Source organism: Ahaetulla prasina, chromosome 3 (assembly GCF_028640845.1).
Source record: "Ahaetulla prasina isolate Xishuangbanna chromosome 3, ASM2864084v1, whole genome shotgun sequence".
NCBI lineage: Eukaryota > Metazoa > Chordata > Lepidosauria > Squamata > Colubridae > Ahaetulla > Ahaetulla prasina.
Window position 1 is genome coordinate 166,731,277 of NC_080541.1, and position 24,925 is coordinate 166,756,201.

Sequence of the window (24,925 nt, forward strand, 5' to 3'; positions counted from 1 at the left end):
AGAAGAGACCACAGAGTCAGGCACTAATAACTCTGTTACAGAAGTCATATTTTCTGCAGTCAAGATTGAAACAGTTAACATTGAGTTTAAATCTATTGTTTGCTCTTGTATTGTTACGATTGAAGCTGAAGTAGTCTTCAACAGGAAGAACATTGCAATAGATGATTCTATGAGTTAAACACAGGTCTTGTCGAAGGTGGCAGAGTTCTAAGTTTTCTAAACCCAGGATTTCAAGTCTGGTGGCATAATGTATTTTGTTGTAATCGGAGGAGTGGAGAGCTCTTGTTGTAAAATATTTCTGGACACGTTCAATTGTATTGATGTCTGAAATGTGGTATGGGTTCCAGACAGGCGAGCTGTATTCAAGAATTGGTCTAGCAAATGTTTTATAAGCTCTGGTTAGTAGTGTAGTGTTTCTGGAGAAGAAGCTACGTAAGATTAGGTTTACAACTCTTAAAGCCTTTTTTGCGATGTAGTTGCAGTGGGCTTTGGCACTTAGATCATTGGATATGAAAACTCCAAGGTCTTTAACAGGATGGGGGTCATCTGTAAGGTAATGTCCATCGAGTTTGTATTTAGTGTTTAGATTCTTTTTTCCAATGTGTAAGACAGAGCATTTGCTGGTTGAGATTTGGAGTTGCCAAGTTTTTGACCATTCTGACACAAAGTCAAGGTCTTTTTGAAGGATAGCTGTATTGTTGGTAGTGTTAAATATTTTGACATCATCAGCGAAGAGTACACAATTACTTTTAATATGGTCTTTAACTTCCCCTTCCTTTCTCCCCATCCTCCTTTCTTCCTCCCTATTTAACCTTTTCTCCTACTCTTATTTCCTCTCCCTTTCTTCCCCTCCTTTTCCCTTTCTTCTGGTCCTCTCTCTCCTTCTGCTCTTCTTCCTTCCTTCCATCTCCCTACTCCTTCTTCCTTTCTCTCTCTATTGCTGTATTCATTTTCCGCTATGGTGTCCAGGCAACCCTATTTTTTTCTCCATTTATTTAACATGTTTCTCAGAATCACCAGCACATTTTTAAATTATTAACAGTGTATTTCAACTTATTCCATTTTTACCTTAAAACCTTATAACTAAATTAACCTTCCACATCTTATTTTCTTTAGTTCGTAATTTCTTATTCCCACATCAATTAATCTCCTCCAAATCCAATTTTAAATCCAGGTAGTAAGTTCTCCTTTTTGGGCTTTAACCTTCTAAATTCTCTTTGTGTTTTTTTTTCCTTCACTTTGAATTCCCAAGTGCCAATTATTTCACACTGGGACCTCTTTTAAGCTTTCAGAAGATTTTTCTTCTTACCTGTGAGTTGGCCAATCACTCACCCAGTAACAATACTCCATTGAATCACCGATCCAGTGCAGATCTTAGTCTGGTTGCCCCAGCTTGTAGTAGTCACTTCAATGGCTGCCGCCTCCCGCTGCCAGATCAAAGAACTGCCTTGGTCTTCCGAGGTGCCTCTCTTTCTTCCCCATCCCTTCTGGTCTGAAGACACCCCCCCCCCCGACAGCAGTTTGTCTGACTGGATTTTCGTGAAGCTCGTTGGAACTCACTATTTTCCAGCCAGTATCGCTGCGACACTTCCGGTTCCTCTCTTAAATAGGCAATTCTTAAATGTTGAGTTTCTGATTGGATTATACATGCACAAACTGTCTTGTAAAAGGTGATGTGACTTTCTTGAAAACCTTTCAGGCTGCTGCCCACTCTACTCACAGATGTTACAGGAGAGCTTTTAATTGGGAAAATTGAATAATTGCTAATATTGAATATGTAAAATGGCTGGGGGAGGTATTTCTTTCCCCACTTGAATTTTCTATTCATCTAATGTAATATTGTCTTCTCCTGGTTTTGGCTTGGGAAAGAAGTAGGACATGTATTTCCCCTTTACTTAAAAGTTCAGTGGAATTTACTGGTAAGAATTCAGCTTGGGGAATGTTTTCTTATGATGAAAGGTGCATGTAGAAGGTGCAAGATGAAGAGAAATTAAACAGATTTGGGCTGGATGATGCCTGGTCAGAAATAATTCAGTACTTTATTTAATCTGCTTTGATTTGTATGGTAGAAGAGGTGCTCTGTGCCACATTGTGAATTTAACAAGGAATGTTGTGAAAGGGCTTTAACCAAGCAATGTAATGTGTGCCAACAGATTTGCAATCCCAGAAGTGTATTCATGAAATCCCGAATCAAAGGGAATGAGAAGAACATGCCCCAAGAGGAAACAAATAAGTGTTTGTCTGGAGAAGGATTGGCAAAGGATGGAGATTGTGAGTAAATCAGGAGTGAAATCCAGCAGGTTTTGAAGGTTCTGGAGAACTGGTTAGTGGAAATTTTGAGCAGTTCAGAGAACCGGCAAATACCACCTCTGGCTGGCCCTAGAGTGGAGTGGGAATGGAGATTTTGCAGTATCCTTCCCCTGCCATGCCCACCAAGCAACGCCATGCCCACCAAGCCACGCACACAGAACTGGTAATAAAAAAAATTAGATTAAATGGAGTAAATGCATATTGATGTTGCTGCTGCATTACTCTGAGTTAAGTGACACATACTCCTTTATACCTCTCCATACGTAAACATACGTGTCCTTTGTATCTCTTGACTTCTTGCCAAGGATTGAAGAATTGATATTTGTATATCTAGGTCGAGAGATGAGGGACCATCGTAAGAGCTGGTGTACAGTAATGGTAATTTGTGGAATATGCTTAAGAAAAACGTGATACTGTATTATTTTATAGCAGTGTTTCTTAGCCTAAATAATGAAGATGTATGAACTTCAATTCCCAGACTTCCCAAGCCAGCCTGGGTTCTGTGATTGTAAGTGCAATTTTAAAGTCCATGGACAATGTAGGACAATCATGGCAAAAAATGTTGACTGCTTTTTTCTTAATGGTATATTTTAGAGAAACATACATCAAAAAGCCAGTGCAGTTTTCATAGCTTTCTCTTCTTGGATTTTCAGAATGCATGTTGCAGTTTCAGCATTTAGGCAGGTTAAATATTTCATATACATTCAGGAGAGCTTGAAACAAGAATTCTGCTCCAGTTTCAGATGATTATGTAAGCCTGGAATCTTTAAGAACAGATGAAGAGAAATGGAACCCAGTTCTAAGAACTGCTACATTGGAGCAAACTGCAGAGGAAGTGTATGACGATGTGGAAGGAATAGAGAGAACACTGTAAGTGTTTCATAGACATTTAGGTAGTACATGTAGATTAAGTTTTTTGAAAAATTGTGACTCTTAACATTTCAAATGCATTTTTTACACTACTTTGTTTAAATGTTGTATTGCAGACAATCCTCTGATGCCCACAGATCATTTGCGTTACATTCCAGTAAGTATAGAAATAACACTTCTTATAGAACAAAGTGGGGTTGAATATTTAACCACTGAAAGAATTTACACAAAGGTAGTTTTAACTCTTGAAAAACCATCCAGATTCCTAGTGAAGTCTCTGCACTACCCAACCATTAGAAAGATTATGAAAATTGGAGTGTCTGTAAACCCAAAAAAAATTTGGCTTTATTTTTTTTTCCATGGTTGAGATCCCTTTTAGGAAAAGAATATCAAAAGCTTCTGAGTAGTGTGTCACTCTCAAAGGTAAATGGGGTCAGGACAGTAGTTTAATTTAGATATGTTAGAATTCAGCTAATAACAATCAGAACCCATGTGTTTAATAATGCCACCCTTTTGTCGCATGAAAAAAATGATAATTCATGACAAAGTTTGTAAAGTAAAAATGTAAATATAAACATTAAAGTTTTAATTTTTACTTTACATTTTATAATGCCAGTATAATTGTAATGTAAGTCAAATAACATTCACTAACTAAATCCTTGTTATTCAGATACACTGCTTATATAATTCATATTGAGGATTTCCCTTTGACTTGTGACATGTTCAAGCTGTAGATTTGCCAATGGGAATCTGATAAATTTTCTAAAAGTAGGAGGACCACAGTACTTCTATGCTAGCTTATATTTAATATACATGTTCTTATTTTGCAATTGTTATCCAGTGGTCTTCCATTGAGTGGGAACCCATGTTTGTGTGTTCTTTTTCATAGCACAGCAAATTATTCTAGGAATAAAGATCTCCTCACTTTTCTGAATATATAGAATTTATCTGAAGTTGTTAGACCTCAAAGGCTAAATAATATACTCTGTCATTTCTCAGACTGAACTTTCCACTTTGCTCCTTAAACTAGCTTTGCTCTTGTCCGCGATGGAGAGATGATTAGTTGCTTCCTCTGTTTTTTCCTTAGTATATGATTCATTTCTTTCTCCCTTGTATCAAAGGAAAGATATATGGATATCTTCCAACTCATCCTCATTTTGTTAGGTTAGGCTGATTGATTGCACCTGACCCAAGATGTCTTGGTAAACCATTTGGCTAAGCAGGTCATGCTTTTTACTGACAATCTTATTTGAAGACACTTCATTTAAAATCTCTGGAGGCTGATGTTATACTGTCAAATTTTTAAAAAAATCACCCTTAGTGACACATTGACTTTCAAATGATAGTACTTATTCCATATGGTGTAGTTAAGTTATGGTCACTGAATTTTTAATGTTGATTTATGTGAACTTTCCTCATCAGGAGCAGTCATAGTTTTGAACTCATCTTTCCGTTAATTTATAGACTCTTATTTATTGGTTGGTTGGTTTTATAGTATGGGTAACTGGCCCCAATCCAAAAACTCTAGGTAGCATATGACAAAATGGATGTGTATGTATAAATCATATTTGTTTTGTTTTTTAAAATCCAAACTAATTCCTTGTTCAATCATGAAATTTACTTGATGGTCATAGTTGACTTACCATGTCAGAATATTTGAGAACTATTTGAGTACTGAGAATATTTGAGTGCTGTAACTCAGAGGTGGGTTTCAGCAGGTTCTGACCCGTTCTGGAGAACTGGTAGTGGAAATTTTGAGTAGTTTGGAGAACCGGTAAATACCACCTCTGACTGGCCCCGCCCCCATCTAGTCTCTGCCTCCCAAGTCCCAGCTGATTGGGAGGAAATGGGGATTTTGCAGTAACCTTCCCCTGGAATGGGGAGAGAATGGAGATTTTTACAGCGACACCCATCAAGCCATGCCATGCCCACCAAGCCATGCTCACAGAACCGGTAGTAAAAAAAATTGAATCCTACCACTGCTTTCCGTGCACCTTTGGCGTTGAGTCATGCCAGCCACACGACCACAGAGATGTATTTGGACAGCGCTGGCTCTTCAGCTTTGAAACGGAGATGAGCACTGCCCTCTAGAATCGGCAATGACTAGCACGTATGTGCGAGGGGAACCTTTACCTTTACCTTTACCTTTACCTTACCACTGCTGTAAAGGTAAAAATGAGATCATATTTGGGCTAAACTGAGCTCCTTGGAAGAAAGGCAGAATATGAATACAACAGAAAATAAAGCTCAGAAATTAATTTACGTAAGAATATGAAATAATCTGTTGGTTAGATAGATTAATAATTCTTTGGGGTTAATCTTTTTTGTGATTTCTCTACCTACAGGAATGATTCAATTTGAGACAGTTATAGGCTGCAATAAAAGCTACAAAGTTGTAGAATCTTAAAGCGTATTCTTTTTGACGTATTTTTGAATAGAAAACGTGCTTGTTTTATTCCATCCTCCAGTTCATAGTACTCCATATTTTATAATCTTTTTAAATTTGGAAGTCGGTTTTGTTTAATTCAGGCACTACTTCTTAAATATCCCAAAAAGAGCTCAATTAGGTTATTAATGAAGTGCAATAAATGGATGACAATAGAAAAAATTAACACTTTTGCTATATTTCCAAATGGTGTTTTTTTAATTATACTTTAAAATTACCAGCAACAGGTGGCTTAGCTAAAAATATGGCTTTTTATTTCTTTATATTTCAGATGATACCTATGAAGAAACATATGAGGATATTCAAAGTGAAATTCAATGTGAAGGTTATAATTCCTCCAAATCGGAGTGAGTAGGTAGTTGTTGGTTGTACGAACTTTGAGTCGTTTATATGACAAAGCGTCTTGACATTTTTATATCCTGTACAATTAAGGGGGGATCTGGGCCTTTTTCCTATAGGCACACTAAAAAAAAAAGCTGTATTTAGTGCTATTTTACTTGCCAATGGTCAAATATGTTTACTGTGTTGCTGCAGTCCCTTTTTGGAGTGTAGGAAATATAGACTCATACAGTTGGAAAGAATCTTAGATACTATCCCATTCAATTCCCTGCTTGGGATAGGATCTACTATATCAGTGATGGATAACCTTTTTGTCATTGCATGCCAAAAGCAGGGGGAGCGCGGGCAGGTCACGCTCGTGTGTGCCCACACCTATAATTCAGTGCCCCTCCAAACCCCCGCGCCCCCCGTGTGACCCTCCTGCATTCCCCCCACTTTTGGCACGTGACAGCAAAAAGGTTACTGGTGGGCCTGGTAGGCTCTTTTTTCTTCCTTCCCAGGCTCCAGAGGCTTTCTTGGAGCCTGGGGAGGGCAAAAACAGCCTATCCCAACCCACTGAGGCCCTCCGTAGGCCGAAAATAGCCTGTTTCCTGACTTCCGGTGGTCCCGGAAGGCCTGGAAATCAGCTGGCCGGCACATGCATGTGTGATGGAACTGAGCTAGGGCAACGTTCATGTGCCCACAGATAAGGCTTCGTGTGCCACCTGTGGCATGTGTGCCATAGGTTCGCCATCAAGGTACTATATCATCTCTGATAGATGACTATCCAACCTCTATTTGAAGATCTCAGTAAGAATTCACCATTTAATACAGGAGCCTTTTTGACTGGTTGGCTGCTTGTGCAGTCAGAAAATTCCTCCTGATGCTTAGTAGCCATATTCTATGCACAGTTGGTCCTCAACCTACGACCACAATTGAGCCCAACATTTCTGTTGCTATGTAAGATGTTTGTTAAGTGTTGTCCCATTTTATGACCTTTCTTTCCAAGTTGTTAAGTGAATCACTGCAGTTGTTAAATTAGTAACACGATTGTTAAGTGAATCTGGCTTCCCTATTGACTTTCCTTGTCAGAAGGTCGCAAAAGATGATCACTTTATCCCAGGATGCTGCAACTGTTGAAAATATGAGTCAGTTGCCAAGTGTCTGAATTTTGATCATGTGACCATGGGGATGCTGCAAGGGTCGTAAGTGTGAAGAATGGTCATAAGTCACTTTTTTCAGTGCCGTTGTAACTTTGAATGGTCACTAAATGAACTGTTGTACTAAGTTGAGGATTACTTTAGAATATCAATTGAAACAGACTAGGCCAAAATTTCCTGACTTGATACCCACCAAATTCATTGGACTAACTGATTACAGTATACAGGTAGTTCTATACTTACGACCACAACTGAGCCCAAAATTTCTGTTCTTAAGTGAGATATGTGTTAAGTGACTTGTGTACCATTTTATGACATTTCTTGCCACAATTGTTAAGTGAATAACTGCAGCTGATAAGTGAGTAACCTGGCTGTTAAGGCAATCTGTCTTCCCCATTGACTTTGCTTGTCAAAAGGTCGCAAAAAGGGGGTGACATGACATTGGGATACAGCAATGGTCATAAGTATGAGCCAGTTGCCAAGCATCTGAATTATGATCACGTTATCATGGGGCTGCTAGAAATGTTGTAAGTGTGAAAAATGGTCATAAGTCACTTTTTTCAGTGTTGTTATAACTTTGAACAGTCACTAAATGAACTGTTGTTAAGTCAAGGTGTCAGCTTTGGAAGCCATGCTAGGCCGAAGGCTTCCACACACTGCCACTTTCTCTTGTGTGGGAAAGTAGGAGAAGCGGGTGGTGGTACAAGGGATTATTAGACATAACAACATTCTTCCTGCCGGTCAAGGTCAGGCTGAGCTTGCACCTGGAGAAGGAGTGGCCGGAGTGATGTCTCGAGATGGGACGGTTGAAGATTGGAGCATGTGATTGGCAGAGGGGTCATGAGGGTGGGGATTTTGGAGTTTGTATTATTGAGGGAGGAACCTGGATCCCCAGATTCAGATTTCAACCAACTGTGCCAGGTTACCTATGCTAGTAAAAGAACTTTGAAAGATGTTTGCTTCGGAGTCTTTTCTGCAGGAGGGGTTTTCTGGAATGCTGACACAAGGACTACCTGTATTTAATCAGCAGAAAACCCTCAACCCAATTTTGAGAGCCTAAAATAGAGTACTCTAATACCAGAAATAATCTGCACTACCCTTGATGAACGTATCTTTTCTTTTATGTACACTGAGAGCATATGCACCAAGACAAATTCCTTGTGTGTCCAATCACACTTGGCCAATAAAAATTCTATTCTATTCTATTATTCTATTATTCTATTCTATTCTTCCCTGTACTGGTGCCCTTGGGATAAATTGGAATTTAACCCCTCTCCATCACTGCCAATCCCGCATGCCCCCACCCCAATATCTTTATCTAACAACCAGTAGTTAAACTTAGCTCAGAACTAACTTCCACCTTAAGAGCAAAATCAGAAACAGATGCTTTTAGTAATAATCTATCTTTTTTCCCATCTTGCCCTCCCAGAATTTCTGGAAAAGGAATTATTCATTCCAGGAATTATAAAAGGTGGGTGTTCCTCAGAGCAATAATGCTAGAATATAATTGTCATCTTCTGACTTGTTTTCGTGCCACACGGAGCATGGCTGATGATGCCTGGGAAGAATGAACTCTGCAGGAGTCTGCCTTCAGCTTTTACATATGCGGGTTTTCTTTCAGGGTTTTTATCCAGCTGCTGAAGCACAAAGGAGCTGTTGAAATGGTCTTTGCTGTAGGCTAGCCTGAACTCCTTTAGGAGTTGTCCGAACACCGTCTGCCTCTGAACACTGATTCTACCTTTAGATTTATACGCCGTTTGTTTCTCTAATGTTTTTATAAAGAAATTCTAGAAAAGCAGCAATTACATCTTGGGGTGGTGCCAGAGCTTACAAAATAGAGGCACATTCACCTATTGTCTTTTCCCAACTTTATGTTCATAAAGGAAGACAATGTATAAAATGTATAAATAGTACCTTCACTTCGTTATTTATTAATTCCTTTCCCTCTTTTCTTCTTCTAGAGATATCAAAATTGAAAAACTCAAAGGATTTGGAAAATTTTTCAAAGGAAAATTAAAAATAAAAAGCGCACACATGAAAGAGAGTTCTCGGTATGTAATATATTATTCCAATAGTAGAGAATATAGGTAGTCCTCTACTTACGACCACAGTTGAGTCCAAAATTTCTGTTAAGTAAGACATTTGTTTAAGTGAGTTGTGTCCCATTTTACAACTTTTCTTGCCACAATTGTTAAGTGAATCGCTGCACTTAGTAACACGGTTGGTAAGTGAATCTGACTTCCCCATTGACTTTGCTTGTCAGAAGGTCGCAAAAAGGGATCACATGACTTTGGGACACAGCAATGGTCATAAGTATGAACCAGTTGCCAAGCATCTGAATTATGATCACGTGATCATGATCATGCTGCAAAAGTCGTGTGAAAAACGGATATATGTCACATTTTTCAGTGATGTTTTAACTTTGAATGATCACTAAATGAACTGTTGTAAGTTGAGGACTACCGGTATATGGTATGTAGAGAATATACAGTATGTTCCTAATCAAGGAAAAATCAAACAAGAAATCACATTGCAAGCAGGATTGGCAGAGGAAGCTATTCTATATGCAATAAACAACCAGCAAACTTCAATCCCCTTTGCATTGATGATCTTACCTAGCCTGGTAATGAAATATCTGCAGTAAAACAATCTCAGAGAACACTGAAAACTCATCATCATCATCATTCATAAAAGGCATCTATTGATTTATTTAAAGTGCCACTCTTTAATTTTATTCCAATTTGGTCACTGTGGTGGCTGATGAACCTTTGAAATGCTGGGTTACTGCATTTCAATTAGTTACTGCATTACAATCTTGACTGCAGAAAATATGACTTCAGTAACAGAGTTGTTAATGCTTGGAATACACTACCTGACTCTGTGGTCTCTTCTCAAAGTCTCCAAAGCTTTAACCAAAAACTGTCTACTATTGACCTCACCCCTTTCCTAAGAGGTCTATAAGGGGCGTGCATAAGAGCACAAACGTGCCTACCGTTCCTGTCCTACTGTTGCTTCATGCTTATGCTTATGTATGCTGTTATGACAAATAAAATAAAATAAAAAATAAAATAAAATCACAGCACTGTGAAAGTTACAACTTCTTAATTGCTAGTTCAATAATTGCATGTATGTCATTGAAATATAAATGGGTTTGGGATAGTAATGGAAAAGCTTTAGATACCTTTACGGAATGGCAAGGCCTTTCCCTTCCATTTTACCCAGATTGAGTGGGAAGGGCAGGAATGTTAGTGTGAATGAGAAGCGTTGAATATTAAGCTGAAGGAGAAAATGGTAGCTGATATGCATTTGAGAGGTTGCCACAAAGAGGCGGCAGTCAAATTATTTTTCAAGCACCAGAGGTCAGGACAAGAAACAATGGATGGAAACTAATCAAGGAGAGAAGCACCCTGGAATTAAGGAGAAACTTCCTAATAGTGAGGACAATTAACCAATGGAATGACTTGCCTTTAAATGTTGTAGGTGCTTCATCACTAGAGATTTTTAAGAAGAGACTGGACAGTCACTTGTCTGAAATGGTATAGGATCTCTTGCTTGAGCAGAGGGTTGGAGTAGAAGACCTTGAAGGTCCATTCTAGCTCTATTATGATTGATTGATTAATTGATTGATTGATTGAACAAACACTTCACCTCTCAAAATAGAAATATAGGTTCTGAGGGTTGATTGGTTGCATTTTTTGTTCTGGCTTTAGCACAAATAAGTGTGACACTTGGAGGTAAGATTTAGCTTTTAGCTTTATGCTTGTCTTCACGCAGTTTGGGATGCTGGAAAAAGAAAGTGATCAAATCACTTGAAACTTGAACTGCATTGTTTAACTCTTCCTTTCTTGGTTTATCTTTGGTTAAATGTAGTAAATCCTGGGTGCCAAGTTTTCCATTCATATTGAGCACTTGGCCAGGAAATTTTAAGTTGCTTTCAGGATCCTAGGTTGTTCTGGTCAACAAGTACCTTAATATTCCAAATATTTGTCCAGATACCATCTGAACTAAAAAAAACATTTGTGAGAAAAGAGGAAGGTTGATAATTATGAATTTTTAATTGAATATTAAAAATTCAAAGATAATAATCACTGGTTATTTTGTAATTTTTTGGAAACAGCACTCAGCATCCAACACAATTTAAATTGCCATTGATGGAGTAGATTATGTTGCTGTCCCAGTTTAGAGATTTCTCAGACATGTGGGTTTGAAAGCCACCTATCTGGAGAATGACTGAATAAGAGAAGGTTATTATAATGCCATTCATGAAAGAAATTCCTGATTCCTGTTTGGCTCTTTGTGTGTTAAACAGCTCTCTATTGTATGTGTATTTTTTTGGTCTCAATTTCTTTTTTCACATGTTTTATTAGTTTATAATATAAAATACAAAAATACAAAAGCAAACAGTAGGAAAAATAGGGGAGGGAAAAGGAAAGGAAGAATGTAGAAAAGAAGGGAAAAAAGAAAAAAAAATGGTGTTGACTTCTGGCTCTCTTTGGTGCGGTAAAATAAGGAAATAACATCAAACTTCAACTTTTTACTTTTACATAGTAGTATAAATTAGCCATTTCTATAACAACAAATGTATCTAAGCGATAAAACCCAAAATCAAAGTTTCTTTTTTTCCCCCACCTCAAGCACAAAGTCCAGAAGTGGTTTCCAAGTAAAAACAAAATTACTTTTTTTTCTTGTATCAAAGCAGTCAATTTAGCCATCTCTGCTAACTCCGTCAACTTTTGCAGCCATTTGTCCATTGTTGGGAGATTTCTTTTTTCACATGTTGCTAGTTTGTTTGAGACTAGAGCTTAATATGCCGGTGTTAAGTTCCTTTACTCTCTTCATGTTTACATCCGTTAGTCTTGAGTTCTGTGAAAATGCTCTCAGGTTGAACGTTTCCTTAATTTTTAAGAATAAATCTCAGTTTATTATACCTCTTTTCTAGGCTCCAAAAATGTAACGCATTTTGGATATGTAAATATGCTGCTTTCAGGAGTTGATAACAAAAAAACTGTGAAGTTCAAATATTGGTCCAATATTTTTTCCCCCCACCTATGGCTTTTTTATTCAGTCATATAATCTTCAAAATTGAGTGGTGCGGTGGCCTAGAGATGGAGCTCTCACCTCACATTCAGGAGGCTGTGAGTTCGATCGTAGTAGAGGCAGATATTTCTCTCTCTGTGCACTTTGAGATTGTATCTGCTGAATATAAGTCCGCATTGGTGACAAGAAGGACATCCAGCCAGTAACCCTCAGCTCCATTCAGTTGTCAGGACTCCACCCCGCAAGGGATTATGGAGTCATCTAAAGACGATGACGACGACGAAGATGATGATGTAGCCTTCAAAATTAAGAGTCACACAAGTGTGATGGGCAGTATAGAAGTTGGTGCATGCTATATTCCTGTTTGAAAACCTTACCTGCAAATGTGCAGCCAAAAGTGGTTATTTATAACACATGCTGAAATGCACATGTTTTATTTGTCTTCTGCAGCAATCTTTCCCGTTCTGTACCAAACCTAGGTAAGCTTGTATGTCTAATAGATAAACTGACTTTCTTTTGAAAGAACATTTTTGGTCCTGTCTGCATGTCTGAGATGCTTTGGAATAGGCAACCCTCTTTTTATTTTGTAATTATCAACAGAAAATATAGTGCCTGTTTAAAACACTGCTTCTCATTTTTAACATATCATTTTTTTTTATGATGGAGTGCAGCCAAGAAGGATTTTTAGCAGGTCTGCCATTGCTTGTCTCTAATTCTACAGATTCAACTTTTTGTAAGAGTAAATTGATCCTGTAATTATTCTTTTAGACACTGAATTTTTTAGAGCTGCTTCAGACAAGTTAGATCTTTTCAGACTTACAACACTCTTTAGTTATTTTAACACTTATTACATAGCCATTAGTCCTTTAGGAATTCACTTCTAGAGTGGGAAATTCTTAAGGAGACAAATGATAATTGTGACAGTCTCCTTTCACAAGGAAGTCACTTGGGCCTTGCTCACTTTATGAATTCAAAGGCCATTCATTTTCTGGGATGCACTGTAACTTTTTAGAGGTTGAGTTTGCTTATTTCCTACTGTCACTCCATTTGTTTTCCCTTTCATGTTGCATTTCGTAGACTGTAAAGTTTAGATGTTTCTCTTTCCTAATTCCTGGAAATTGTAGCTAGTTAATCACACACTCTGATTTTAATTGCAGATGTCATGGCCCAGGAAAACTTTGCGTATAATGACATTGACCCAGAACAAAACGATACAAGGTAGGTAAAATAGTCATGAATATATTTTTCTTTGCTATCTAAAATTTCTCATGCCAATAAAACTTTGTTCAGATCTATACAATTATAGCAGTATCCTTAAAAAGTATGATAACTGGTCACAATAATATAAAGTGCAATAATACAAAACACAATAATAAGGTTAATTAACTGATTATGTGCTTTTAGAACTGGCTCTTAGTGACCATGTAAATCAGGGATGTCAAACTCAAGGCCCGCAGGCCAGATCCGGCCCGTGGGATACTTAGATCTGGCCTGGCGGGACTGCCCTGGAAACAGCAAAGGACTGGCCCGTGGTGCCTCTGCCAATGAAAGAGGGCTCCCAATCTCCGTTTTTGGCTGGGACGGCCTCCTGCAACCCTCTGCCAGCAAAAATGGAGGTCAGGAGAGCCGTACGCAGCCTTCCTGAGCAGAGGGTTGCAGGAGGCCATCCCAGCCAAAAATGGAGATTGAAAGCCCGCTTTCGCTGGCAGAGCAGTAAGGCCACCATGGCGCCCTGCCATGTCAAACTGGCCACGCCTACCATGCCCCCACATGGGTTAAACACAACTCTGATGCGGTCCTCAGTGAAAATGAGTTTGGCACCCCTGACGTAGATAAGTCTCCATGATGAACTATTACTTAACTTGGTCCTTCAGGTTTTCTAGCAGTGTACTTATTAACCACTGAAACTGAATCCGTTCAGCTTTCTGCTAGTCATCCTCTTCTTTTTCTTTCCACCTCCTTTCCTAGCATTAGAGCCATCTTCAGAGAGCTGTATCTTTGCATATTCAAAGTAAAATAATTTGAGCCTGGTCATTTGTGTCTCTAAAGAGAACTCTGGCCTGATTTGCTCACGTTCTTGGCTATCCATGGTATTCTCAGGAATCTTATCCAATACCAAGGTTCAAAAGTGTCAATGCTATAAAGGCTAATATAGAAATATTAAGAGAGGTCTTTTTTTTTTTTGCCTTGGAATTTATTTTTAAGGCTCTGATGCAGGGTTCTCCAACCTTGGCAACTTTAAGACTTGTGGAGTTCAACTCAGCTTTGCTGGCTGAGGGATTCTGGGAGTTGAAGTCCACAAGTCTTAAAGTTGCCAAGGTTGGAGACCCCTGCTCTGATGCACACCTGGGACATTTTTTGGCACATATTTTATTCATTTATTCATAAATCCTGTCTTTCTTCCATGAGGTCAAGGCAGCTTACATAGCATTCCTCCAATCCTGATTGTCAGCCAAACAAGATCCAGTAGATCACACCAAGAAACTGATGCCTAAACTTCCTTTTATTAAGATTGGCTTTATTAAGAAATTACTGGCTTTTTTTAATCCCTCAATTCTTTTATCTGGAAAGGCTTTGTGTAAGCTTCCAGCAACCTCATGAACTGAAATATTTTAAACTTTCTGGATGGCGTGGATTGTTTCCCTTGTATAAAACTTTTTCTCCAGAAACTTTTATACAAAAAGTTTTTTTATACAAAAAGAGTTTTTTTGTATAAAACTTTCTTCTCCAGAAAGATTACACTACTAACCAGAGCATATAAAACATTTGCTAGACCAATTCTTGAATACAGCTCGCCTGTCTGGAACCCACACCTCATTTCTGACATAAATACAATTTAGCGTGTCCAGAAATATTTTACAAGAAGAGTTCTCCACTCCTCCGATTACAACAAAATACCTTATGCCATCAGACTTGAAATCCTGGGTTTAGAAAATTTAGAACTCCGCCGCCTTCGACATGACCTGAGCTTAACTCATAGAATCATCTGTTACAATGTCCTTCCTGTTGAAGACTACTTCAGCTTCAATCGCAACAATACACGAGCACACAATAGATTTAAGCTTAATGTGAACCGTTCCAATCTTGATTGCAGAAAATATGACTTCAGTAACAGAGTTGTTAATGCCTGGAATGCACTACCTGACTCTGTAGTCTCTTCCCCAAATCCCCAAAGCTTTAATCAAAGACTATCTACTATTGACCTCACCCCATTTGTAAGAGGTCTGTAAGGGGCGTGTCTAAGAGCACCAGCATGCCTACCGTTCCTGTCCTAATATTCCCTTTGATTGTATCCAATTCGTATAGTTAATTCATGCTTATACTTATATATACTGTTGTGACAAATAAATCAATAAATAAAATAAATAAATAAAACCAGAAACTTTGTACAGCCAGAAGAAGCAGAGTTTTCGGTGCCACACAATAAATGTTTCTCAGGCATTGTGAAGATCACCTTTCCATCTGTTTTCCTCTGTGGAATTGAAATGTCTTTCATCCTAGATTCTGTATTTTCCTCCACCATAGTTCAATCTTGAGATTCTTCTGTTATACACAAAATTTCAGCTAAGCTCTTTGTTTTAACGATAGGGAACTGAGTGCAAACAGTCAGTATGGCAACTTTGTTGGTAGGCATTATGGCTGGGTGACTCTGCAGGTGATATACATCAGACCTGATAATAAAACTGAACTGGTTCTTCAGCAGCATGAGAATAATTGAGTATTAAATGCATTTTTGTGGGGAATGGAATGCTGTGGAGTCAAAGGCTGCGTGAAATTCAAATAGCCTTTTAATTCTAGCATCAGCTTTTTTTGCTTGCATTAAAACAAAATCCCTTGTAACTTTCCAGCTGGGTGAAAGCTGCTTGGTGCTCTGCTTGCAACCTATTGAACTACAGGTCTGGGTGGTACTGTAACTACATGATTCCTATTTGAAAATGGTTTTGTGATTCAGTGGTGCATGAAATGAGGCCTGTTGTGTGGTATCTTAGTTGATCGCGCTGGTACTCATTGTCTCTCTGGAATCTCAGCATTTTCTGACATCCCTGACATTAGAAAATAGTGTTCTCTCGCTCACTCTCCTTTTTCAAGAGAGAATATTTGTCATAAAACTGGACATTTACATTTCTTTTGTTGAAAGGAAGAGAGAGAAAAGCAAACAACAATCATGTAGAAAGATTAAAAAAAGAACACTAGATGCATTTATTTTTGAAGGGATGGGAATTTCTAAAAACACATTATTTACATTTCTATTATTTATGTAAGAAGCAAAACATAAAGTGTTCCACAATGTTCAGTGTTATTACACAGAATCTTTTCACTATTGCATCTTTCAAGCTGAAATTTTATATCTTTGACAATACAAAGGTGGAAGATTTGTGTGATATCAAGTCTAAATTAGGGTGCTCTGAAGTAGCCAAAGCATTGTTCAATTTGCCATAATCCAAATTGGAACTAGCTGGTGTCTTTCTTTTTCTGCCTTTGGGAGTAGAGCTTAACAAACAGAGAGAATTGATGTAGCAATAGCACTTAGATTTATATACCGCTTTACATGGAGCTTTACAGCCCTTCTCTAAGCGGTTTACAGAGTCAGCATATTGCCTCCAACAATCTGGGTTCTCATTTTACCCACCTCGGAAGGATGGAAGGCTGAGTCAACCTTGAGCCTGGTGAGACAGTAGTCCAGGACACTAACTTTTTTGGGAGAGTTTTGTCTTCTTCCTGGCAAATAAACACACAGTTGATTTCTTCAGTTTACTCTTAAGCAAAAAAAAGGTTAAGTGTCTGATCATTTGAGGATCTTTCCAGATAAGGGCACCTGGTCTCTGACGTAGTTTTGGCAACGCCACTCTGAAAAATCCTGATTTTTCCCCCCTGATTCTCGGATGTCCATTTGTTAGATTTATTCTGTAAATGTGTCTTTCTTAGAAATCGCTTTAAAGTCAAGAAATACATTGTAGAAAAGAATAACAAGATGACAAAGGAGGAACAATCATTTAGAGAGAGATTTATGGTAAGTTTCTTTTTCTTTTAAATAGCTTGGAAGATGTTGGCATGGTTACTGTTGTGTGTATGATATATGAAAATATGCTGTGCAATTTGTCATCTCTTGTCACGATACAGAACTATGAATAGCAACATTCCAGAAAACAATTCTTGTTACATTATATTGTCATTAGAAATATGCATAAATTCTTAGCGGTAACCAACAATTCTGGACCTTGTTTTAGGAGAAAAATCTGTAGTTGCAGAGTATATATTTTGCTTTTTTATATAGTAATTTTATTAAAGATTGTAATTACAATAGTATAAACAAATACAAACTAAAATATAAAAAAATTAAAAATTAAAAGGTGTAGAAAAAGGGAGAAAAAGAAAAAATATAGTAAAGAAAAAGAAAATATATAAAATATCAACAATTTTAGTAACTTATTATCTTCTGTTAAAATACAGCAAATAATCTCCTTCCCATATCCTACCTCTTATCTATAAACAAATCCATAAATATCTATTCACTTCAGTCCTGATGTCAGCAAGAATCCATTAAGGGTTACTAGGACAACATACAGTAATAGCTATTGTAACCTTGATCAAATGAACAAATTTTATATTCCTTCCTCTTACTTCTAATAGTGCAAACCTGTTTTCAGTTTGCCACTTCTTCCCACAAAGTATATATTTTCTGGGAAAATTTCACCTGAGAACTGATGCCACCTCACGTGACCTTCCTGCTGTGCTTTCCTTTCTTCGGACCTTTGGTGGAATATGGTTTCAGCCATGCATATCCCATGGTTGCCTGGGAGAAAAAAGATAGCTAAAGTCCCCTGAGGGTGGCACAGCTGGGGTGGTAGCAGCAGAGAGCAGCAGGAATAGCTGGTGGAGTGCAGGGCATCCAAAATGGCAGAGACAGGGGAGATAGGCAGTGGGCGGGAGTTGGAGCAGAGAGCTTACGCAGAGCAGGAAAAGGTGAGACAAGAATGCAACTCTGAGGATGGTCAGAGCTACTATTCATTCAGTGCTATCCTAACTTTGAATGGTCATAACCCAAGGTCATAACCTGTATGTCAGACCACTTTTGAATTTGGAATTTTTTTATATTGTTTCAAGTTTTTTATTTTATTTTACATATACATATCAATGCGTGAACCATGTGGCACCTGGATGTTATACATTCTAATACAAATAAAACTAGTAAAATTAATCATAGTTATTTCATTTAACCAACTTATATATTTATAATAATAATACACATTTATATTAAGTTGTAGTCTATCATTATTTAATTATTCCACGTTTTAATATATTGCTCTAATACCACTCACCATGTTATTTGATCATACATATTAATACCGCCATTCAATTTCTAAGCTTCCCTTTTGTTATGGCTTTTATTTTATTATATAAAAATGTATACACTAATATTCCCCCTTTTTCTTATTTCTATCTCTATTCTAACTTTTAATCATGTCACCCTTTTATTAAAAGACGTTTTCTTTCTATCCAACGTTTCTCGCCCACTTTGGTGCTTTGAATCCTGTTCATTTTTAACTTACCTCCCATATTTCACTCTTTACATCTACAGTATTTATATTAAGATACAATCATTCATTATTTAATTATTCAATGTTTCAATACACAATTCTAATACCAATCCCAATATTATTTAGACATACAAAATTATTATAATCATATTCTTTACAATCATCAAATCTATATAATTCTGATGGTAATACATGTTTATATTAAAGTATGTTTTTTCATTATTTAGTTGCTCAATGTTTCAATATATTATTCCAATGCCAATCACAATATTATTAAAGCGTACTTAACAATACCATCATTCAATGTCTAGTTTACCCATTTTATTGTTACTTTTATTCCATTATATAAAGGTATGTATATACAAATGTTTCCCCCGTCTCTTATTTCTACCTAACTTCTAATCATCCTGAATTTGGAATTTTTGAAGGCAGTAAAAAGTACGCTTAATGTGTATTTAAAAACAAACTACATGGAGTCCTTGACTTACAAACATTCATTTAGTGATCATTCAAAGTTACAATGGCAGGGGGAAAAGGTGAATTGTGACTATTTTTCACAGTTATGACCGTTGCAGCATCCCCTTGGTCACGTGATCAAAATTTAACCGTTTGACAACTGATTCATATTTATGATGGCTCCAGTGACTCGCTCTTATATAAGCACCTTTTGCCATCTTCTGACAAGCAAAGCCAGATTCACTTTTCAGCTGTGTTACTGAACATACTGCAGTGATTCACTTAAGCATGGCGAGAAATGGAGCAAAACTCACTTAACAACTGTCTCACTTAGCAACAGAAATTTTGAACTCAGTTATAGTTGTAACTCGAGGACTACCTGTATGGAAATGTTTAAAATCTTTGTCATTCTCAATGTATCCTATCCATACTGTATCTGTAATAAGCTCTAGACCTGCTCTCAGTTAAGTTTATGTAAATTGTAGCTTGCTTGGTTTCTTTCCCTCCCTTACTCTGCCACAGTATAATAAAGAAATCACAGTAATAAATACGGCAGTCGCACATTGCTCAAATACTCCTATCAGCGGAAACCTGGGCTTGAGGATCTTGCCTGGAGAACAACTTGAAGTTATCGACATCACTGAAGGAAATCAACTGATATGTCGGAATTCTGAAGGCAAATGTAAGATTTCAAAAGGAATAAAATAGAGGAGACGAGCATAATAACTAAACAAAAACACTGAAGGTGGGGTCAGAAATCAAAAAAGCTGATTTTTTTTTAATGGGCATCTTGGTATGATACAGAAGTAGGATATAAGGAACTATACATCGTTTTTGCACTTGAATATTTTTTATTGTAGTTTTGAATGATTTGTTTGTAACTCTGTGACTAAAATTTATAACAAAACTCATCCTATAGTAATGTATTTTTTTTTAATCTTTCCTAGATGGGTATGTGCTATTAGAACATTTGAATTTCAGGTAAGGTTTAAAAATGACTCAGTTCTTCTGAGACATGAGATTAGCTAAAACAGAACCTGTAATAATTCAAAGCTGTAGGTTATTTTATGGATGACACCATTTGTATGCTGGAATAAATGTTGTGTTTTTTCCTATACCAGGCATTAGTGCTTTACAACTGAAGGCCAACGCGTTTGACTTTTGGAAGGATGTTGTAGACACAATAGAGGGAAAATTGTAAGACTTTTCATTGCTTGGGAAAGAAAACAAAAATGGAATTATGGACCACGCACTGAGTCTGAATTCTTCAGAAGTTTACTACTGCTACTTTTTTGAATGATTGTCAGAAAAGTGACTTTTTTGTATTAGCCCTTGATGCTCATGTTATCCTGTCCAAAATTTATCAATCTGAGTACAGGCCAAGATACAAATAACTCAATATCATTGTCTGTAAAAACTTTTTTTTTCCAAACTTTGTTTCAAGTTACAACTCTTCCCAGAGCAGCTCTTTTTCATGGCAATTGCAAATGTCACTTTGGTTCTTTGGATATTGTACAGCAATACTTAGTCTTTGTGTGCAAGACGTACTACCTGCTATTGACACATTTTTTTTGGTATGTATTTTGTCAATGTTAGGAGTTTTCACACTTGGCTTTATATTTAATCCTGTATTTAACCAGTGTAAGAATTTGTGGACTTAGCATTTAGAAAAAAAAATATTGGGAATCCATTTGATGCACTATTTTTAAATGTAAATAGGATAAATAAAGAATGAATTGGCAATTAACACGTTGCTGCTAATTGTACAGTTTGACACAAAACTTTGCAGAACTTAAAACACATACTTAGAAGTGTTTACTGTTTCATTTATTTGTTTTTTTAGAAAAACAGAATTGTATCCATCTGTGAATATTTACCAATGTAATGAATACAGCAATCAGAGTAAGTTTTCTCTGTGTTGGAAAGTCCTATTTGCTTTAAATCTGCTGTCAAAGGATGGAGACAGAGGACAGGAAATATAAACGTGAAGCTCCATTGTGAAAACAGATATTTGCCTGAGCAACTTTGATGAGGAAATGGATTTACAGTCTTCCATAACAACTTATGATCAGGCAATAGTGTAAAAACTTTGTCCGTACTACTAATGTCTCTCAACTAATTCTCATGATTTTTGTGACCAAGGAAAAAGCGTCATTCTGGATTCTGACTATGTCATCATTGGAGATATATATATATATATAGCCAATGATGGCTATCTATCTATCTATCTATCTATCTATCTATCTATCTATCTATCTATCTATCTATCTATCTATCTATCTATCTACTTTGTTTGTTTTCTGAGGTTTTCGCAGGTGTTTGTATGTAGGTCTTTGGTTATTCGGGTTTTCTCCCATGTAATATTGGAAGTGTCTTGGCGACGTTTCGATGAAGTCTTATTCGTCATCTTCAGGCTGGGTATCAGTCTGCTGCATGTATGGATTGGAGGGGTTTGAAAGGGCTAATGATGCAGTTGCGGTCTGGCTTCTGGTCCGTGGTCATGCTTCACCATCGGTGTGGGTTTGAGTCTGCTTTCCACGTGGATGTGTGGTGGTGAGATGCTGTGTGGCCCTCAGTGTGGGTCTGGCATCATTCCTCATGTTAGGGACTCGTTTGTCGATAAGGGCGGGTTTCCAAATGGCTGAAAGGGGCCCTTTCAAACCCCTCCAATCCATACATGCAGCAGACTGACACCCACCATGAAGATGTAGCACAACCACAAACGAGAACCCAAACAACAGCAATGCATCTCACCAACTCAAATCCCCCTGCAACTCAGACTAACCTGAGCACAACCAAGCCCCACCCAAGCAGAACACACCTCCATCCAATCAGAGCACAGCCAAGCCTCCAACCAATCAGAACACATCTCCACCCAATCAGAACACAGCCAAGCTCCCAACCAATCAGTTCAAACACCATGAGCAGTTAAAAGGAAGAAACAGCTGCGATCACACATTGCTCCTAGAAGCACGAAGCTGAAAACACCTGCCTGAAGATAACGAATGAGACTTCGTCGAAACGTCGCCAAGACACTTCCAATATTACGTGGGAGAAACACACACACACACATATACAGGCAGTCCTTGTTTGGACCATTTGCAGATCAAGGGAAAAGCGTCATTCTGGATTCTGACTATGCCATCATTGGAGATACATATATATATACATGTACATGTACTTGTACATGTATATGTACATATATCTCCAATGATAGATGATAGATAGATAGATAGATAGATAGATAGATAGATAGATAGATAGATAGATAGATAGATAGATAGATACAGGCAGTCTTTGTTTGTGACCATTTGCAGTTATGATGGTAAAGAAAAAGTAACTTTACAACCAAATCCTCACATTAATGAGCTTCCCGGATCCGTAAAGCAAAGGAAAGCTGAAGTCAGACCATAAACACACTCACTGTTTAACTTAACAAATTGCCAGTTTCTATTGTGGTCGCTGAATGAGGACTACCTGTAACAAATTTGAATACCGCACAATTCAATTTAATTTAATGCAAATTATAAATTGATTACATGTCATGTTGTCAGCCAAATGTCAGTTATGTGATGCTTGTGGAGTCAAGTGCATGGTAAGGCAATTTTCTCAAGGACCACATAAGAAACAGGGACTGTTAAGGAGGGCTGCCACACCTGGCCTGGACAGGGACAGCCGAAGGGCCGGATGTGGCCTATTAGGTTGTAAAATGCCCAAGTGTGGTCTAGTACAGGGGTCTCCAATCTTGTCAACTTTAAGCCTGGAAGACTTCAACTCCCAGCTTTGCTGGCTGGGGAATTCTGGGAGCTGAAGTCCTCCAGGCTTAAAGCGTTGTGGTCCGCCAGCAGCCTGCGGAGCTGGCAACCGAATCAGACAGCGATGAGGCTCAGGAAGAACATGGGCCAGTCCTGGAGGCCGGGATGAGAGCTCTGTATCGGAGGCAGAGGTGGGGCCAGTACCATCAGGGAGTGTTGTGTGGACTCCAGAGCCTCCAGAGACTGACAGTAGTGAGGCAGAGGAACAGGAGGAGTCTGTTCCTAATGCATGCATGAGAAGAGCTGCCAGAAAGCAAGAGCAGCTAAAGCAGAGGACGACTCGGGAGTAGGGCCAAGATGATTGGCCCCTCCCATAAGGCTTAAAAGACCAGCAACGGCGTTTGGGCTCTTTGCTGGAAAACAACGTTGGTAGTTTTGTCTTGTTGCATTTGTTTCGTATCGGGGTCTTCTGAACGTTTGCCAAGAAAGGCCTTTGGCAGTTTGCCTAATTGGACCAAAGTTGATGATAAGGCTGAGGAATTGTGTTGGGAAGAATTTGCTTTAATTTAATTTGGACTACGCTGAGAATGAGTTAATTCTCAGCTGTGCTAATAAAGTTTGTTTTTACATTCACTGAGTTTCCTACTTACTACTTGTGCCTAGGTCAATAAAGTTGCCAAGATTGGAGACCCCTGGTCTAATGCATATACAGTTGCCATTGGGGTTTTAGATACTAATTGTTGTGATGCAAAATGGAGAAAAGATTCCATTTGAGGAAAGCCCTCCCCCTAAAAAAAGAGGGTCATTTTAAAGAACTAAACAGAATATAGGACAAGGTATATTTTGCATACGGCTTTCTCTTCTAGCTTCTCCTCTGTTCACTTGATTTATTTCAAATATTTATGAAATCTATCATTAAGAATTCATGGTAAATTATTGTCGATTAGAAAGCAAAAAAAAAATAATAATCCAAAACCACTTAAAGTTAATTGAAAGGTAGTCCAGGTAACAATCTTGCTACCATTTTGGGCATTACCTATTTTAAAAAATTTTTTACTGTGATATTTCATTAATACACATATATTTTTTCTTAAAATTTTTCATTTCCACTTTCTATCAAGCTAGAATCAATTGCCCTGTTTTCCTTAAAAATACAGTTCAAATTTAAATAATGCAACAATGACGTTATTGGCCTACTTGTATTAAAGTAAGTCAAAGGGGTTGGAGTCTGTAGTTCAAGTCACTAGAAAAAAGTGTAAAGTGAACAAGCTAACAAAGATTGAGCATAGATGTTGCACATATTTTTCAAGGTTGTGAACTATAATATTCTTTTCTGTGAAGAACATTACAACTAGATAAATGTAATGAATCTTGTATCTATGTTATTTATTAAATGGACAACATGGATAGGCAGATTTTCACTTACCTTGTTCCAAACAGAGCAAGGCAAAACACAGGGGTCCCTAACCCCAGTCTGGGGATTGGCACTGGGCAATGCCAGAAACCGGGCCATGCAAACAAACAAGCACCATCCATGGGGTGCAGGCAGCACACAAAACCATGGCCCCTCCAATCCATCGAAAAACATCTCTCCATGGAACTGGTTCCTGGTGCCCAAAAGGTTGGGGGCAGGGGTGAAATGCTGCTGGTTCACACCGGTTCAGGCAAACCGGTAGTAATAATAGCTACCGGTTCGGGCGAACTGGTACTAATAAAAGCTACTGGTTTAGGTGAACCAGTAGTAATAAAAGCTACCAGTTCGAGTGAACCGGTAGTTAAAAAAAGGTACTGGTTCATGTGAATCAGTACTTCCGACGATCAGCTGTGCCACGCATTTTGTATTTGCTAAAAAGTAGGAAATCCTGCTTTCTAGTGAATCTAAATCACGCGGCACAGCTGTTCCCCCCACCCACTTGCTGTTCTACTTACCTTCTTAAGCCTCCTTTTTCTACACACAGCGTGTCTGGCATGTATTGCGCATGCGCACGCAGCGTGCATTTGGCGCACACTGTGTATGCATGTGTGCAATGTGCT

At 38.0% G+C, this 24,925-nt stretch overlaps 1 protein-coding gene across 5 annotated transcripts in view; it reads left to right on the forward strand.

Annotated features, from left to right (window-relative positions):
* The window catches only part of FYB2 (FYN binding protein 2), a 39,460-nt gene extending 15,905 nt beyond the window's left edge, over positions 1-23,555 (forward strand). For 2 of the 5 annotated variants that reach the window (XM_058178392.1, XM_058178396.1), the window contains 12 exons: positions 2,154-2,271; positions 3,048-3,180; positions 3,297-3,337; positions 5,898-5,973; positions 8,534-8,575; positions 9,066-9,155; positions 12,592-12,620; positions 13,299-13,359; positions 17,068-17,152; positions 19,659-19,818; positions 20,084-20,117; positions 20,258-23,555. In XM_058178392.1, the coding sequence (XP_058034375.1) occupies positions 2,154-2,271; positions 3,048-3,180; positions 3,297-3,337; positions 5,898-5,973; positions 8,534-8,575; positions 9,066-9,155; positions 12,592-12,620; positions 13,299-13,359; positions 17,068-17,152; positions 19,659-19,818; positions 20,084-20,117; positions 20,258-20,264 (876 nt within the window). In that variant the 3' untranslated portion in view covers positions 20,265-23,555. Of the gene's footprint in view, positions 1-2,153; positions 2,272-3,047; positions 3,181-3,296; positions 3,338-5,897; positions 5,974-8,533; positions 8,576-9,065; positions 9,156-12,591; positions 12,621-13,298; positions 13,360-17,067; positions 17,153-19,658; positions 19,819-20,083; positions 20,122-20,257 lie in introns of those variants that run through there. The other 3 variants (XM_058178395.1, XM_058178393.1, XM_058178397.1) reach the window with 3 other exon arrangements.
* The last annotated feature ends 1,370 nt before the right edge of the window (positions 23,556-24,925 follow it).